A 14084-nucleotide genomic window follows, 5' to 3' on the forward strand; every position below is an offset into this window, starting at 1 on the left:
AATTTAAAAGATTTTTAAAAATTCAAAGAGCAAACAAGGCTTCATGTCTTCCCAGATTGTTGGTTCTGTGAAGTCCTAAAACTTGCCTTTTAAACATTTCTGTATGTCTTCCTTTCAGAAAGCTGTCAGTTGTTGACTTCTAACACAAAGCACCTTTCCATTTCACTATTCCATTATTTCAGATTCAGTGGCTCTTCTCCTTGACTTAAAGAAAGCCCCCTTACTTTGCCTCCTTAGAAATCTAATCTGGCTGGACGTTCTTTAGAGTTCAAAACCTTTCAGGCATTCCCCATTACAAAAGGTCAAATTCATACACTTAATTGCCACAAATGTCATTAAACTTAAAAAAAAAAAAAAAGAAAGAAAGAAAAAGAAACGACCCTATACGAGTTCAAGTACTATTGGATAATTGAATCAATTGTTGAGGTTTTTTTTTCCATATCAAATATATTTATATTTTTCCCCCCATAGGGTAGCTACAAACTTTTTCAAGAACAAAACAAAACAAAACAAAAAGGCACAATCCTTTACAGAGAGTATTCCCATAGTTGTCTATGTGAAGTGAGCCTTCCAACATTAGAAAATAATGTCATGCACATCGCCGTGCGGAGCTTTGGGGTGTTTGGATGCTCCACGGAGTGTCCAGGACCTTCTCGGGGACCCCTGCTCAGCCCTGCGGCAGGACAGACGGAAGGCGCACGGGGCAGGCGGGCGGGCTAGGCGCAGACCCCGCCCGAGCTGGCGGCCCCGCCCTGCGGCCGGCAGTTGGCTGTCCCCCGAGGCCCGCCCCGCCGTCCTGCCGTCCCGCCGCCGCCCCGCCGTCCCTCCGTCCCGCCCGCGTCCGCTGCAGAGCCCGAGCCCAGTCCTCCGCCCGCCCGGTGTCCCGCCATGGCTGCGCGCTTGCTCCTCCGCTCCCTGCGCCTCCGTTCCGCGCCACGCCCGCCGCCCTCCGCCCGGTGAGTGCGGGGCCAGCCTGGGGTGCGGGCAGCCCGGGTCGCAGCGTGCAGTGGTGGGGTGTGGGGAGCCACGGCCGAGCCGGGAATGTCGCGGCCGGGGCAGGGCGAGGCGGCCCGGATCGTCTCTCCGGAACCTGGGGCTGCCCTCCGCGGCGCGGAGACCTCGGGGTGTCACCACCCGCTCCCCAACACGGGCCGCGGGGCCCCAGAAGACAAGGCTCGGCCGAATGCTCGCTCGGGGCCCGGGGCCCGCCCCGCGTCCTACCCGGTGTCACGGGAACTTGCTTTCAAAGTTGTTGCCCCGAAGCGGGGGCGGTCACCCCTTGGGCGCGCTGCCACCGAGTAGCCGCAGCCTTTGGCCCAGTTGGAACCAGAGCTGGGGACTTATCAAACCTGACAGTGAACTTGGGACTCCGGGTGCGGAGGCGCGGACCGGAAGACGGGGTTGCAACAATACTAATTTCGACTCCAGCTTCCAGGCGAGGGCCCCATCTGATAAATTAGCTGTAGCTTTATTAGCAAATCCTTAGAACTCATTAAATGTAGAGGGATTAATGGGCAGCTCCCAAGGGCTTTAGAGACTATTAAGGGTCTTTACGCTGAGATCAAAAGTTTTACCTCTCCTAAAATCCATTCACTGGATAAAGCAAACTGGAAGCTCAAAGCTTTGTTAATTAGGGTGGCGGGGCATTTAAATGAGCTAATTAGCACATTGTTGTGAAGTATCATAAAGTGTTGTGGTAATGCTTACCCATGGGGTGGGGGAGAAAAGTTCCTAGGACTTTAAGAATGCTTTCTATGGTACAGAATACACTGAGGAAGTGATGTTCTGCCTTTTGATCAGGTCGGCTTTGCGCTCTTAAGTTTAGAGAACCCCCAAATGATCTTATTTTGATTCACGGGAGGGGGGCGGGGGGGGGAGGAACTACCTTAAAGAGACTATTGGAAAATAATGAGTCAGGAGCTACATTTTTATCTTCACGGGTTTCTTAAACTTTTATGAGCATAATGATCAACGATCTTGTTGAAACGCCGTCTGATTCAGCGTTTATGGAGAGAGGCGGAGCCAAGAGCAAGTACTTAAGCCAGCTCCCAGAGGCTGAGGGTGCTAGTGGTTGGTTTCATTTAGTTTCTTGCTTTTTTTTATGTAAATGAGGCTATAAAGTGGTAGCACAGAGGCGGGGGGGGGGGGGATCATGACGAATTTGAAGTCTGGTTTGAGCTACTTAGTGAGACCCTGACTTAAAAGGCAGAGAAAACTAAAAAGAAACTAACCAGTAGCTTGTTGGTTTATTCAGTACAGGTGTCTCAAAACTGAAAATAGATGTTCCAACAAACTCAGCTGCCAAGTAAATGTTTCGGTTTCTGCCCTCCGCACACTCCTTTCAGCGCCTTTAACTGAACTGGAAAGTGTTTACTCTTGGTGCGTTTCTTTCTCTGCGCTTAGAAATATTTCAGAAATTTTCATGTAATATTTTAAAACCCAGGCAGGCTTACACACAAGTTCTGTCTCTACATTGGTAAATGATTTCGTCTGAATCTAAGAAGCATCGTATCCCAATCCCAGCATTGCTTTGACATGAAGGGAAAAACCAATGTATGGGAAATCTGTAAGGAAAAAACGTGTACTTTACAGTGTTTATCGAATAGTAATCTAAAGTAAACTTTTATCTAATTGATATGACGTGGTCGAGATATGTGAGGCCACCTGCAGGTCTTGTGACCTCTTCTCTCTGACCTTTTGAAAATTTGGTCATGAGGTAGGTGCCTCCAGTGAGGTTTAGGAGGTGTGGCCTTACTGTAGGAAGAAAGTCACTGGGGCGGGGGCGGGGTGGGGTGTCTGTAGACATTTCCAGTCTGCTTTCTCTTCTTGGTGCTTGTGGGTCAAGATGCGAGATCTCAGCTTCCTGCCCCAACCACCTGTTCACAGCCATGCTTTCCTGCCAAGATGGTGAAAGACCCTCATTCCTCTAGAAGTATAAGCCCCCAAAATCCTTTCTTCTATGGATATGGCATTTTATCACAGCAACAGAAAAGCAACTTAATATAGTCACCATATTTTCAGCATCCTTTCATCGGTTGATGGACATGTAGGCTCATTCCATTTTCTGGTGGTTGTGAGTACAGCAGTAATGGATGTGGGTGTGTAAGAATCTCTGTGATACTTTGGAAATCTATATGGCGGTTTCTCAGAAAGTTGGGAATCAATCTACCTCAAGACCCAGCCAATACCACTCTTTGGCATATATCCAAGGGTGCTCAGTCATACCACAAGGACACTTGCTCAACTGTGTTCATAGCAGCTTTATTTGTAATAGCCAGAACCTGGAAACTATCTAGATGCCCCTCAACTGAAGAATGGATAAAGAAAATGTACTACATATGCACAATGGAGTACTACTCAGCTGTTAAAATTAATGACATCAGGAAATTTGCAGGCAAATGGATGGAACTAGAAAAGATCATTCTGAGTGAGGTAGACTCAGAAGGACAAACATGGTATTTACTCACTCATAAGTGGATTCTAGATATAAAGGATAACCATGCAACAATCCACAGACTCAGAGAGGCTAAGTAACAAGGATGGCCCATGGGGGAATACATGGATCTCCTTGAGAAGGGGAAATGGAAGAGAGCTCTTGGGTGGACTGTGGGTGGGTGGAGATGGGAACATGAGGAATCGGGTTGGGGGCGTGGATGGAGGGAAAGAGTACTGAAAGAGATGACTGGAAAAGTGGGGCATTTCAAGGTCAGGTAGAAACCTGATGCAAGGGAAACTCCCACGAATCTACAAGGATGACCCCAGCTAAGGCCCCTAGTAATAGTGGATAAGGTAGCCTGATTTCTTGTGATCAGATTGGTGACTACCCCAATTATCATCAGAGAGCTTCATCCAGTAACTAACAGAAACAAACGCAGAGACCCACACCCAAACATTAGCCCAAGCTCAGGGGATCCTGCTGAAGAGAGGGAGGAAGGACGATAGGACTGAGAGGGGTCAATGACATCACAAGAATCAACTAACCTGGCTCGTCGGAACTCAAGAGTCTGAACCAACAACCAGGGAGCCTGCATGGGACCGACCCAGGCCCTCTACATATATGTGACAGTTGTATAGCTTGGTCTACTTGTGGGACACCTAGCAATGGGATCAGGGGCTGTCCCTAACACTTTGGATGGCTTTTGGAAACCTACTCCTCATACTGGATTGCCCAGCCTAGCCTTAATACAAGGGGAGGTGCTCAGTCCTACCTCAACTTTATATGCCATGCTCTGTTGGCACCCATGGGAGGCCTGCCCCTTTCAGAACAGAAACAGAGGAGGGGTGGGGAGGGGAAGGGATGGAAGGAGAGGAGGAAGGGGAAACTGGTGCAGTCAAGATATAAAATAGAAATAAATTAAAAGAAAAAAATCTGTGATAGGATACAGCGTCTTTGGGTACATGCCCAGGAGTGGTATGGCTGGGTCATATGGCAGTTCCGTTTCTAGTTTTCTCTTTGTCTCTCTCTTACTATTTTCCTTTCAGGAAACCTCTACACTGTTTTCCAAAGTGGCTTCACTATTCTACACTCCCAACATCCCAGCAAGGGTTAATTGTCATTTTGTAGTCTCCTTTGTTTGTTTGTTTTTGTTCTTCGTGACAGGGTTTCTCTGTGTAAAGCCCTGGCTGTCCTGGATCTCACTCCGTAGACCAGGCTGGCCTCAAACTCACAGAGCTCCTCCTGCCTCTGCCTCCTGAGTGCTGGGATTAAAGGCAATATCACCACTCCCAGCTTATCATGTTGTATTATTCTTGATGGCCATGATGACTTGAGGTGAGGTAGAATTTTAAAATAGTTTTAATCTGTTTTCCCCTGATGGCTAAGGCCGCTGAACACTTTTTTTAGGTGTTTACTTTTTAGGTGTTTCTTCTTTTGAGATCTTCCTATTCTGTTTCATAGCCCATTTTGTAATTGGGTTGCTTGGCTGCTTCTTGTACATTCTGGACACTAAGCCTCTGTCAGATGGAGAGTTGGCAAAGATTTTCTCCCTTCTGTGGGCTGCCTCTTCACTTGATTGGCAGTTTTCTTTGCTGAACAGAAGCATTTTAGTTCCACGGGGTCACATTTGTTGGTAGTTGATCTTATTCCCTATGCTCCGTGCTACCAAAGTCCTATTTTGAAAAGGCTTAGCCATACTTGTGTGTCGAAGCGTACCTCCTACTTTTTTTCTCTGGGAGCCTCAGGACATCAGATCTTACATCACAGTGCTTGATCCATTTGGAGTTTAGCTTTGTGCAGGGTCAGAGATAAGAATCTAGTTTCAGTCTCGGTATGGGTTCCTAAGATGCTGTCTTTTCCCCGAGTGTAGACTTTTGGCATCTTCCCCAGAGATCAGGTAGCTGGAGTTGCCTGCACTTCGCTGGCATCCCACACTCCATTGTTCTCTCTCTGTGTGTTCTTTTGCCATGGCTAGGCTGTTTCTATCACTGTGGCTCTGTCCTCTAACAAGGTCAGAGGTGGTGACACCTACAGCAGTATTCTGTTCAGGACTACTTTGGCCAACCTTGGTGTTTTGTGCCTCCATATAATTTTTTTTCCCCTCCATATAAGTTTTAACATTTTTTTCTATCTCTTTGAAGAATAGCCCAGGAATTTTTGTTGGGGTTGCACTGAATTTGTAGATTGCTTTTTGATAAAGATAGATAGCCATTTTCATAAGATTAATTCTCCTGAGCCATGAACATAGGTGGTCTTTCCATCTTCTGGTGTCTTTGGTTTCATTTTTCAGTGTCTTAAAGTTTACATTGTAGACATCTTTTATTTCCTTGGTTAAGTGTATTCCTAAGTGTGTGTGTGTGTGTGTGTGTGTGTGTGTGTGTGTGTGTGTGTGTACTATGAATGGGATTGTTTTCCTGATTTTTTTTCAGTATATTTGTTATTGGCATATAGGAAACCACTGAATTTTGTGTGTTAATTTTCTATCTTGCTACTTCGATGAAAGTGTTTATTATCTCTGAGAAGGTTTTTTTTTGTTGTTTTTTTGTTTGTTTGTTTTTTGTTGTTGTGGGTTGTTTTTTTTTTTTTTGGTGGAGTCTTTAGAGTCTCATGATGCTTGCTGTAAGTTGTCATTGATAACCTTCAACATCCTGAGATATGGTCTTCTATTCCTAGCTTCTCTGGCTTTTACCATGATGGGGTCTGTGTTCTTCAAGGGCTTGGTCTTTAACTTTTCTGTTGGATCTTTATCTGGTTTAGGTATTAACTTGTTTTAGAGACAAGTATTAATTTTTTAATCAAAAGCTCATAAGAAATTTAAGTCATTAACTCTAGTTATGTAATTAAGAAATGGATCTTTTTCTTACCCAAAGCAATCTACAGATTCAATGCAATCCCCACTAAAATCCCAACACAATTCTTTACAGACCTCAGAAGAACAATACTCAACTTCATATGGAAAAACAAAAAATCCAGGATAGTTAAAACAATCCTGTACAATAAAATAATTTCTGGAGGTATCACCACCCCTGATTTCAAGCTCTGCTACAGAGCTACCGTAATAAAAACCTCATGGTATTGGCATAAAAACAGACAGGTGTATCAATGGAATTGAGCCAAAGACCCAGATGTAAATGCACATACCTATGGACATCTGGTTTTTAATAAAGAAGCCAAAGTTATACAATGGGAAAAAGAAAGCATCTTCAACAAATGGTGCTAGTCTAACTGGATGTCAGCATGTAGAAGAATACAAATAGAGCCATGTATATCACCTTGCACAAAACCTAAGTCTAAGTGGATCAAAGATTTCAACATAAATCCAGATACACTGAACATGATAGAAGAGAAAGTGGGAAATAATCTCAAATGCACTGGCACAGGAAACAACTTCCTGAACAGAACACCAATCACACAGGAACTAAGATTGACAGTTAATGAAATTGAAAAGTTTCAGTAAGTTAAAGGACACTGTCAATAGGGAAAAAATGGCAACCTACAGAATGGGGAAAGATCTTCACCAAACCCACATCCAACAGAGGGATGGCTGATTTCCAAAATATACAAAGAACTCAAGAAACTAGATATCAACAAACCAAATAATTCAATTAAAAAAATGAGGTACAGATCTAAGCAGAGAATTCTCAACAGAAGAATCTGAAATGGCTAAGAAACACTTAAGGAGATATTCAACATCCTTAGCCATCAGGGAAATGCAAATCAAAATGACTCTGAGATTCCATCTTACACCTGTCAGAATGGCTAAGATCAAAAACACAAGTGACTGCTCATGCTGAAGAGGATGTAGAGCAAGGGGAACACTCCTCCATTGCTGGTGGGAGTGCAAATTTGTACAGCCACTTTGGAAATTGGTGTGGTGGTTTCTCAGAAAACTGGAAATCAATCTATCTCAAGACTCAGCTATACCATATCTTGGGCATATACCCAAAGGATGCTCAATCATCCCACAAGGACACTTGCTCAACCATGTTCATAGCAGCTTATTTGTAGTAGCCAGAACCTGGAAACAACCTAGATGCCCCTCAACCAAGGAATGGATAAAGAAAACGTACATTTACACAATGAAGTATTACCCAGCTGTGAAAAATAAAGACATCAGGAAATTTGAAGGCAAATGGGTGGAACTAGAAAAAAAAATGGATCTTTTCCAGAAAAAGACTAAAGAAAAAAACAAGGCCCACCCCAGAAAGAGAGAACCCTAAGTTAGAACTTAACACACAGCAGAAAACACTTTTCTCCGCATTTTAATATGTGTTAACTTATTTTAGAGCCCCTGCATTGGTACAGTGAACACCAAGAGCTATTTACTAGAATTGCAGTAGCAATGAGATTGAGGGCAGCTAGTGAGCACTGATGCTTATCGTGCCCCATAACAGAGGTCTCAACATGGCCTTAAAAGGGAAGAACTTTGTGTCTCTTGCAGTATGCAGAGGTGTTGGTATTCAGCCTCATGGGATAGCCACAGACTTCCAGAACATCCCTTCCACTGGTGACTGGCCAGGTCTGCAGCCATGTTGCCCATCACCTGCGTGCTGTGAAAGAGGATCAAGCCTTAGACCCTCATTAGCATGGTGGCCAACCTCTTGTGTGACAAATGGTTTGACCTTTACAAAACAGAGTTACTAATTTCTAACTCAGACTGGAAGATCTTTAAGCCCCTCATTGGCTCTCTGGAGTTCATTGGCTACCTCGTGGTGGGCTTTGTATCCTCTGACAACTGCTTGGAACAAGTGAATGGGATGTGTGCCTCTCCCTGAGAGTCCCAGAAGGATCCAGAATACCTACTGAAACCAGCTCCCGTGCCATCCTGAATGCATGGACCAGAACACAGTGGCAGGCATGGGAATCATTGTTCACAGCATGGTGAATGAAGGTCAAAGTCACCACCAGGGTGAATGGACTGACCCTGTTCTTAAAACCCATGTTTTTTGTTTTCAAATAAAATAATTTTTTGTTTAAAAAAGTTTTATTCAGGTGTGAGTTTGAAGATGTGCAAAGGGCTGTCCTCCTAAGGGGAACTAGAAACAAATAAAACCCAGAATACAACTGAACTGAGGGAACTAATAAAAAGTCATTTTATCTTCCCTGAGGGATGTGGAGAACGAGAGGGATGAAGGGGAGAGCCAAGTGTCTGATGAACATCCTAAAGAATTCCATACAAGCCAGGCGGTGGTGGTGCACGCCTTTAATCCCAGCACTCGGGAGGCAGAGGCAGGCGGATCTCTGTGAGTTCAAGGCCAGCCTGGTCTACAGAGCGAGATCCAGGAAAGGTGCAAAGCTACACAAAGAAACCCTGTCTCAAAAAACAAACAAACGAAAAAAAAGAATTCCGTACAGATCCACACAGAGTCTCGCTGAGCATTTTGATTGACATTCCAATGGACCCCAGTGGACATTTTGATCGATACTACAGTGTGACAGCGACATTACCAGTCCACATCTTATGCCTCTGCTGTTTGGAATTGTGATTCTGGATACACTGCTACTTTGGGAGGGTTGGCATTGTTTTAGAAGTTGTGTGTGACATGAAAATTTACCACAGTTATTTTATTGTACTGTTTGGCTTTTAGGCAGTGTAGTCCATATACTGTTTGGAAACAGTATACTCACCTCAGCTCACATCTGTGGTTCGAGCTAGGCGAGGTTCACCTTGCAGATTTCAGAATGGAGACTTGAATTGTGATGGAGTGCTCTTTTCTCTTCGGCTGTGGCAGGAGGGCAGGGGGTCCAGGAGGATTCTGAGACGGGCTGGGAGGCAAGGAGGTCCTAAGGGCCACCTATCTCAGGGGTCTATGTTGTTCACTGGCATTCATTTGGGTATAAGGAGTAACTAACGGTTGATTTAATTCTCTTACTGCTTTGTTTCCTTAAGATGCTCTCATTCTGGAGCAGAGGCACGTCTGGAAACCCCTTCTGCTAAAAAATTAACTGATATTGGAATCAGAAGAATCTTTTCCTCGGAGCACGACATTTTCCGGGAAAGTGTAAGGAAGTTTTTTCAGGAAGAAGTAATTCCTCACCATACAGAGTAAGTGCCCTCCTTCCCCACTTGAACGTTACACCTGGAAAGGACCCTTTTCTGGAATGCGGTGCACGTGATGCAAAAAGTGCTTTCTTGTGCCGGGCGGTGGTGGCACACGCCTTTATTCCCAGCACTCGGGAGGCAGAGCCAGGCGGATCTCTGTGAGTTCGAGGCCAGCCTGGGCTACAGAGTGAGTTTCAGGAAAGGCGAAAAGCTACACAGAGAAACCCTGTCTCAAAAAAAGAAAAAAAAAAAAAAAAAGCCCTAACATTTAAAAAAAAAAAAAAGTGCTTTCTTTTTCTGTTCACTGTTCTTTACCATAACACTGTTGAGTTATGGTAGGATTTCGAGGTTTTGTAAATACTTGATTATTACTGTTAATATTAGGAGTTTTAGTTTTTTGAGTCCTCATATATCACTGTGTTCCCCAAGTCTTGAATTCTCAGACACAAGTATTGTCTCCTGAGGTGCCTGAGTATCTGGGGCTCCAAGCTTGTGCCACCACATTTGGCCTTTTAAAGTGTGGCATTCAAGAGCGAGAAAGTTTGTAGATTTACAAGGGAACCTAAGAATTACAAAAAAAATAACCCAAAACCAAAAAAACCCAAAACTTATGGTTAATTGTCGAATCCTTAGTCTGTTTTATAGTCTTTCTTTTTCTGTTATGAACTAAAGTATGCAAATGTTTAAAAAAAAAGATCAGCATAGTGCTACTTGGTAGGTCATTGGCCACCCACCTCTAAATATTTTTACACCGATGCTGTGTTTTAAAAGTCTTAGAGGTTTATGTGTGCGAGTGTTTTGCTAGAATGCATTTCTGCGTGTCCTGTGCATTCTGGAACTTCCATTAAGGATAGTTGTGAACCACGTATGGGTGCTAGGAATTGAACCCAGGTTCTGCACTCTTAACCACTGAGCCAGTTCAGCCATGACCCCCACCCCCCATCCCTGAACAAGAAATTCATTTGTATTAAAATAGAATTTTGTTGTGTTTCAAAAGTCACTAATTTTACTACATTGCAAATGAGTTTTAAGTATTATTTAAAAACAGCTTCTGTGAATTTTTTTTCTTTTCTTTTGAGAGAGGTCTATGTAGCCCTGGCTGGCCTAGGACTTTCCATGTAGACCGGGCTGGCCTCATTCACAGTGCTGGGATCAAAGGCATGCACCACCATGCCCAGTTTAAATTCAGTATTTTAAGGAAATATGTGGAAAATCTTCACAAGTCCTGTTAGGGAGATTTCATGGCTATGTGCTAAAACTAAGCTTGTACCCTAGAGCTTTTTGAGAAATTATAAATTATGAATTACAGGTCTAGTGGGTAGATCAAGAGGGGGCAGAAGATGGCAATGATAAGGAAGGAAAAAAAGAGAAATAACACAAGACCCAGCTACACATGGAAAGGCCTTGGCCAGTGCCGTCTGTTACTTCAAATTAAGGACGCGTTCCTGCACAAACCTCAAGCTCCTCGTGAGGTCGTTCACATCATCTTCAGGACGTCTGTCTGACTTTAAGTTTGGTTTCGCAGATGGGAGAAAGCTGGAGAAGTGAGTAGAGAGCTCTGGGAGAAAGCTGGAAAGCAGGGCCTGCTCGGCGTCAACATCGCTGAGAAACACGGCGGGATCGGTGGAGACTTCTTTTCCACAGCAGTTACTTGGGAAGAGCAGTAAGTACAGAGACATTGAAAGGGGAGTCTTGTGTTTTGTAAGTTGTCCTTCCTGAAGGGATCATGAGAAGACTTTCTAGAGTTCTTGGAAGACTGAAAATTCAGAGTAAAATATGGGAGATGATCCATGTGTACGAGGTCTTGGATGTGGAAAGATAGTCCATTCTTTTTAAGTCCTTTTACATTGTTGAACTAGATGCTGTTGACTGGCCAGGTGTCTTACCTACCTGTAACCCTAGCATGGAGGAGACAGAAGCAGGAGGATTGCTGAGAGTTCAAGGCTAGGGTGTTTTACATAGCATTTTATGCCAGCTGGAGCTACATAGTAAGAAGCTGTCTTAAAAAACAAAAATTGCCAGGCCCAGTGGTGCACGCCTTTAATCCAGCACTCTGGAGGCAGAGGCAGATGGATCTGAGTTCGAGGCCAGCATGGTAAACAGCGCTAGCTAGATCCAGCACAGCTAAGACTACACAGAGAAACCCTGTCTCAAAAAATAAAAACAAACAAACAGAAAAGAAGAGTTAAAAAAGATAGCTTAATTCTTCATCCTCCCCCATTTTATAGCAGATTGGAAAAATATTTCATTGAAATATGCCAAAAGTTACATTGTAAACATACATAAAGATTTCAGCTAAAATGACAGAAGATTTTGAAGCAACAGTTTTTCATAAGGGAAATGCACTTAGATTTTATTTAATGAAAGCAGATCTTCCTCACTGCCAGGTGATCGTAAATTATGTTAACTTGGAATTATCATTTCACCTATCTTTAAAATTTGTGAAAATGGTCAAATCCTGATACCCAATAATAACAAGGTAGTTGTGGAGGTAACACATTCATTCACCATTGGTTGCATTAAGAATTAGAAAAATGAACATGTCTGGGACTTAAATGTAAGCATAGGAAGGGTGAATGAACATGCTCCCACCAGGGTGCTATTGGGGGAATTTCCTGTAAGAACATAGTTTATTAGGAGAAGAGGAAGCTGTGCTCTCGAGTCCTTGTTAGGTCTGACCACAACCCCCTAAATTGTGATGCAGTCTAAATGTACTACAATGGGACAATCTGTAAATTATGCGACATAAGTAATTTAGAATATTTTATGTGTATTTAAGAACATAATTTTACACAATTGTAAGCAGTGGGACTTAATCATAAATTTTACGAGGAAAACAGTAAAGTCGGATGTTCATAAATCGACTGCAGTTGCATTAGGCTATATCCCCAAGCTGTTCTCCATAATCAGACAGTTGCAGTGTCAGGGTAATATAATTGCAGGCCGTCAGTATTTTATCTCTTAGTTCATCAAGTGAGTGCCTACAGAGGGGAGCCTAGAGCACCACTGCTGTGTTAGAGGCACAGTTAAAAGGTTAGTAAAGACAGAGGTGGCATTTGGGAAGGTCGTAGGCTTATGGGAAGGCAGGCTGTTACCACCCAGCCCAGTGAGACCTTTCATGCTTTACGTTATTCAGTAAAATTGAAAATTAGAGAACCTCAAAGCAGCCAACTAGCTATGTCATGGTTCCGTTTCCCTCTCTTTTTGTTTTAAGAGCATACTCAAATTGCACAGGCCCTGGCTTCAGCCTTCACTCAGATATTGTCATGCCCTATATTGCAAATTATGGCACAAAAGAGCAGATTGAGCACTTCATCCCCCAGATGACGGCGGGCAAGTGCATCGGAGCCATAGCGATGACAGAGCCTGGTGCCGGAAGGTGAGTCTACATGGCGCTGGGTTCGAATCCTCAGAGGCTGTATCGGAACAGAAAACGTTTGCTAGGTATACTCCACAGCTCTCCATAAGTATGGGGTCTGCGTTCATGGATTTGTATAATCTCAGATAGAAAACAGTTGGGAAAAAATATTTTCAGCTGTACCGAACACGTAAGCATTTTTCTTGTCATTATTCACTAGAAAACACAGCAAGCAATTTACGTTGCATTTACACTGGCCTGGATTCTATAGATAATCTGGAAATTAAAATTTAAAGTATGTGCACATGTGTATAATAGGCCCTTTGCACTATCTGTAGGTTTGGGTATCTGGGAATAGGGGTCCTGGGTCCAATTCCCCTCGTCCCTTATGGTACTAGGTGACAGTTGCAGTTTATAAGTGATTCTGAGCTGTATGCAAGATGAAAGTGGACACGGCGTAATTCACAACGTGAAACTGCAGTCAGAAAGCAAGGCATTGTTGCACACAAGTAACGGCAAAGCAGTTGCAATATCTGCCATGTTCAAGATATCAATGTGGTGTAACGAAAACACAGTGACAGCCTGTGAGGTGAGTCTTTAGCATGATGTTTTGTTTTTTAAGTGGGATGTGTTGAGCGGACTGTGCTCAAACATGCTTATTTGAAACTCTTGGACCCAGGCTGCCAAGGCTGTGCATTTTGAAAAGAAGAGAGGGCAAACACAGAAACATTTTGAGTTAAGAGGAATGTCAAAAGGTTGAGAAACAAGGACACATGTATGAGAGGCCAGAAATCGAAAAGATGGGACACAGTTGGTTTTGCCTTATGTCAGATATGGGTTGAACACGTTGTTCTGAGATTTGGCCTCCACAGGAGGGGGTTGCCATGGCTGGACCAGTGAGGTGACTCAGCAGGTAAAGGCGCTTGCTCTTGTTGCAAGCCTGTCACCCTGAGTGGAGTGTGCATAAAGATGGAAGGAGGAAATGAGCTCCCCAAGGTGCGCATGCCCTGGCATACACACTGACATACACGCAGTCATAAAGGTGATTGATGATAATTTTTTTGTTTTTTTTTTGGTTTTTCGAGACAGGGTTTCTCTGTGTAGCTTTGCGCCTTTCCTGGAACTCACTTTGTAGACCAGGCTGGCCTCGAACTCACAGAGATCCGCCTGCCTCTGCCTCCCGAGTGCTGGGATTAAAGGCGTGCACCATCACCGCCCGGCGATAATTTTTTTAAATGTTTGCAGTT

At 43.8% G+C, this 14084-nt stretch overlaps 1 protein-coding gene across 1 annotated transcript in view; it reads left to right on the forward strand.

Annotated features, from left to right (window-relative positions):
• The first annotated feature begins 827 nt into the window (after positions 1 to 827).
• Acadl (acyl-CoA dehydrogenase long chain) overlaps positions 828 to 14084 on the forward strand; it is a 34608-nt gene continuing 21351 nt past the window's right edge. The window contains exons 1-4 of the mRNA XM_028870056.2: positions 828 to 956; positions 9327 to 9482; positions 11005 to 11142; positions 12694 to 12858. Coding sequence (XP_028725889.1) covers positions 889 to 956; positions 9327 to 9482; positions 11005 to 11142; positions 12694 to 12858 — 527 coding nt within the window. The 5' untranslated portion in view covers positions 828 to 888. The remainder of the gene's footprint in view (positions 957 to 9326; positions 9483 to 11004; positions 11143 to 12693; positions 12859 to 14084) is intronic.

Source organism: Peromyscus leucopus, chromosome 13, assembly GCF_004664715.2.
Source record: "Peromyscus leucopus breed LL Stock chromosome 13, UCI_PerLeu_2.1, whole genome shotgun sequence".
Classification (NCBI taxonomy): domain Eukaryota; kingdom Metazoa; phylum Chordata; class Mammalia; order Rodentia; family Cricetidae; genus Peromyscus; species Peromyscus leucopus.